At 26.2% G+C, this 3,533-nt stretch overlaps 1 protein-coding gene across 1 annotated transcript; it reads left to right on the top strand.

Annotated features, from left to right (window-relative positions):
- The first annotated feature begins 340 nt into the window (after nucleotides 1–340).
- LOC115719122 (protein neprosin-like) lies at nucleotides 341–3,063 on the top strand. Its single transcript, XM_030648045.2, has 8 exons — nucleotides 341–371; nucleotides 504–684; nucleotides 1,331–1,423; nucleotides 1,535–1,762; nucleotides 1,871–2,023; nucleotides 2,190–2,243; nucleotides 2,328–2,465; nucleotides 2,586–3,063. The coding sequence occupies exons 1-8, from the start codon at nucleotides 355–357 to the stop codon at nucleotides 2,952–2,954; spliced, it is 1,233 nt and encodes a 410-aa protein (XP_030503905.2). The 5' UTR covers nucleotides 341–354; the 3' UTR covers nucleotides 2,955–3,063.
- Nucleotides 3,064–3,533: the final 470 nt, after the last annotated feature.

Genomic DNA, 3,533 nt, shown 5'->3' with positions numbered 1-3,533 from the left:
GATACTTATTAATAGCAATATAATAACGATGAGAAAGTGTTAGATACCACTGACGACTTTTAATTTTGCACACTATCTAATTATTCATTTCATTGTGCCTATCCGAAACCCATTTAATTTAGTTTTTAGAACAATTTATTATTAGTAGTCAATGTCATAAGTGCATATTTAGAATATTTGATTTAGATAATTCTAATTAACCATATCCATAACTATATATATACATACATTTACAATCCTTCACTAAATATATCCTTCACTAAATATATCTTTATATAGTTAAATATAGACATAATAAGTACCTATAAATATTCCACTAAATTGCAAAAATTCTATTCATCAAATAATTTTCTTATGAGCCTTTCATCAAGGTACACACATACAAATTCAATCCCCCTTTTTCTTTTTCCTCTAATTTTTTGATCAATATTATAAATATATACTATTGAATATTATATTATTTTAATTATTTTTTAATATTGTGATTGTTTTGGCTTATGCAGAAACCCAAAATCTCATTCATCCATGGCGATTAGGGCAATTATCCTAATTAGTATATTATGTTATATTTCATATTATGCTAATGCTGAAGAAACATTATCATCATCAATATCAAAAGAAGAACACTTGGAAATAGATGAGCAACTTAAGCAATTGAACAAGTCAACAGTGAAGACCATCCAAGTAATTTTTATTTTTTATTTTTTAAATAAATTTCATTTGGTTTTCGATATATATGTATATGGAACACTTCTTAATGAGTATTACCTATGAATGGTTACTACAAATTTAACTGTAAATATTAATTTTAAAAATATCAAACCATCAAATTTTGATCTAATAACGAATAATGAAATCACAAATTTAAATTTCTATGCTTAGTTTTTAAGTAAAAAAAATATATTATTATTAGGTTTACATTGTTGTGTGTTATTATATAAATTATAAATTACTTTAGCAAATAGGCCACTCAAATATTTAAATAAACACAATTTTTAATTTTTTTAGAAATTAAATTTAGATAATGGTGATATCTAAAAATTGCATGACAATTAAAAAATAATTTATATATACTTGCAGGTAAATGATGGAGTTATTTTATTATTGTGTTGATTTTTAATGAGAATTTTAAAATATATTTTACAAAATTTGATTATTTTATATATATTAGATTTTTTTAATAAAACAAAATAATATTGTCATTATTAATTTATATTTTTGTGTGTTGTTATATAAATTTTATTGTGCTAGTTTAGTTTTAGAAATTAAATTTAGATATGATGATGTTTATAAATTGCAAGCCAAATAAAAATAATTTATATAATTGCAGAGAGATGATGGATCTATTTATGATTGTGTTGATTTCTATAAGCAACCAGCATTCGATCATCCTCTATTGAAGGATCATAATTATCACCATACGGTTTGTTGTAATTTTATTTTATAAATATGTTAATACATCATTTTAATTTATCAATTAATACATACAAAATAAATATTATTCTTGATAATATAAATTATATTATTGGTGCAGATGAAGCCTTCTTCTCGTCCTACAAAATTAAATAAAAATATCAACGAAAATGAAAATAAAACAAATATCGAATATGAAATGGTAGAAATAAAAGGTTTAGGATGTCCAACTGGAACAGTTCCCGTTAAAAGAACTACAAAAGAAGATCTCATTCGATCTAAATTGTTCACAAAAGCATTTTCTTCAGGAGTAATTACTCCTCAAACAGTTGAGAAGCAAGGTCTTCATGTAAGTTTTTGATACATTTTCTTCTATACAGCTCTTATGTTTACTTGTTATGATTTATATATAATAAATTAAATATGAATTACTAAAAGTATATGATTATTTTTTTAGCACGCTGTGCTTCAAACAAAGCCTGGAGGGAAATACAATGGAGGTGGTGTTATTATGAGTTTACATGGTTTAGCTACTACAATAAAACCTCATTATAGTGTATCTCATATGACAATCAAAAATGGACCTGATACTATACAAGTTGGATGGATGGTGAGTTAATTAATATTTGAAATTATTATGACATACACATCTAAGTATGTCCTAATAGTTTTTGTCTAATTTTATTTCACTATAAGACTTTAAATGGGGTTCATCAATGCTTATAAATTTAATATTATTCTTAATTCCTTTTTTTTTTCTTGCTTTATCTTTTTAGGTAAATCCTGGTTTATACGGTGATAGTCACACTCACGCCTTTATATTTTCACAAGTAAGCCTTTTCTATCTATATCAATTATAAAGTTTATTTGAAAAAGAAACATTAATAATTATACTATTATTAATTTATATTCAGGCTGGTGGAAGATCTTGTTTCTACACACATTGTCCTGGTTTCGTAATCGTTAATACTGAGATACCATTAGACCAAGTTTACAAACTACTTTCGAAACGTGGTGAAGCAGTATATGTTACACAATTTTTTATTTATCGAGTAAGTTATATAAATATATACTAGTACGATATATCAAATAATCTTTAAAATTTATTTATTAGTTCTTACTTTAAAGGTTGAACTTATTACTCTTATTTTATGATTTTATCTTTCTATTAGGACGCAATAAATGGAAATTGGTGGCTTGAATATGGAAAAGACGGGACTCAAATTGGTTTCTGGCCCGGACGCATATTTAGTAGTCTTAACACAGGGAGTAACCATGTGGAATGGGGCGGAGAGGCTTACACTCCACCAGGACAAAAACCTACTCGAATGGGCAATGGTTTTCGTCCGAGGGGAGATTCAAGAAAGGACGCATTTATGGACCAAATTACAATCATTGACGAATCTCATAAACAAGTCATTGCTGCAAATACCCAAAAATTTATTGATAATGTACATTTATATAATGTTATGGATTGGGGACTTAAAGGCAGTTATGGTCATGTCTTCTCTTATGGAGGCCCTTTTATATCATCTTTTTAATTTCTAATAAATAATAATAACAATAATAATGTATTATTTTGTGTTCATGTAATATATAAAAGACAATATTAATTTTAATAAAGAGTTCAAAAATATTGTACAATTATTATTTTTTATAGTGTTATACATAAAAAATAATTGTTATGTTGGCAAATATTTGCATAGCTAACCAGTTTTGTACGAAAGACATAATAATAAACAAAATAATTGCAACATTAATTTATTAACATGAAGTAAATAAAACAAAACGCCTTAAATCTAGTAGTTATATGGCCCCCAACGTAGGTATACTACCAACGAACTATTTACGGTTACCCTAATTTGCACATGATAAATCTAGGGCATTTTACAAAAATACTGGATTTAGGGTAATACTTTTCAATTTTACTGCCACACGGCATAATTTACATTTATACTGTCCTCCCTTTTTTTTTTCTTTTATACTATCAATACTAAAACAAAAGTATGAGGCCTCCATCTTTCACAATCACAGACATAACCACCACAACAATACCAGGACAACCGAAAAATAACCCTTAATTCCGACAAGATTGAGCAAAAGCAGTAAAATCGACGTCA

This window comes from Cannabis sativa, chromosome 2 (assembly GCF_029168945.1).
Source record: "Cannabis sativa cultivar Pink pepper isolate KNU-18-1 chromosome 2, ASM2916894v1, whole genome shotgun sequence".
NCBI classification, from domain to species: Eukaryota; Viridiplantae; Streptophyta; class Magnoliopsida; order Rosales; family Cannabaceae; genus Cannabis; species Cannabis sativa.
This window is presented reverse-complemented; position numbering and strand designations above follow the sequence as displayed.

Coding starts and splice junctions, on each gene's coding strand:
- LOC115719122 (XM_030648045.2), top strand. Junction 1,763..1,870: donor TTGAGAAGCAAGGTCTTCAT/GTAAGTTTTTGA, acceptor TTATTTTTTTAG/CACGCTGTGCTTCAAACAAA. Junction 2,024..2,189: donor CTATACAAGTTGGATGGATG/GTGAGTTAATTA, acceptor TTATCTTTTTAG/GTAAATCCTGGTTTATACGG.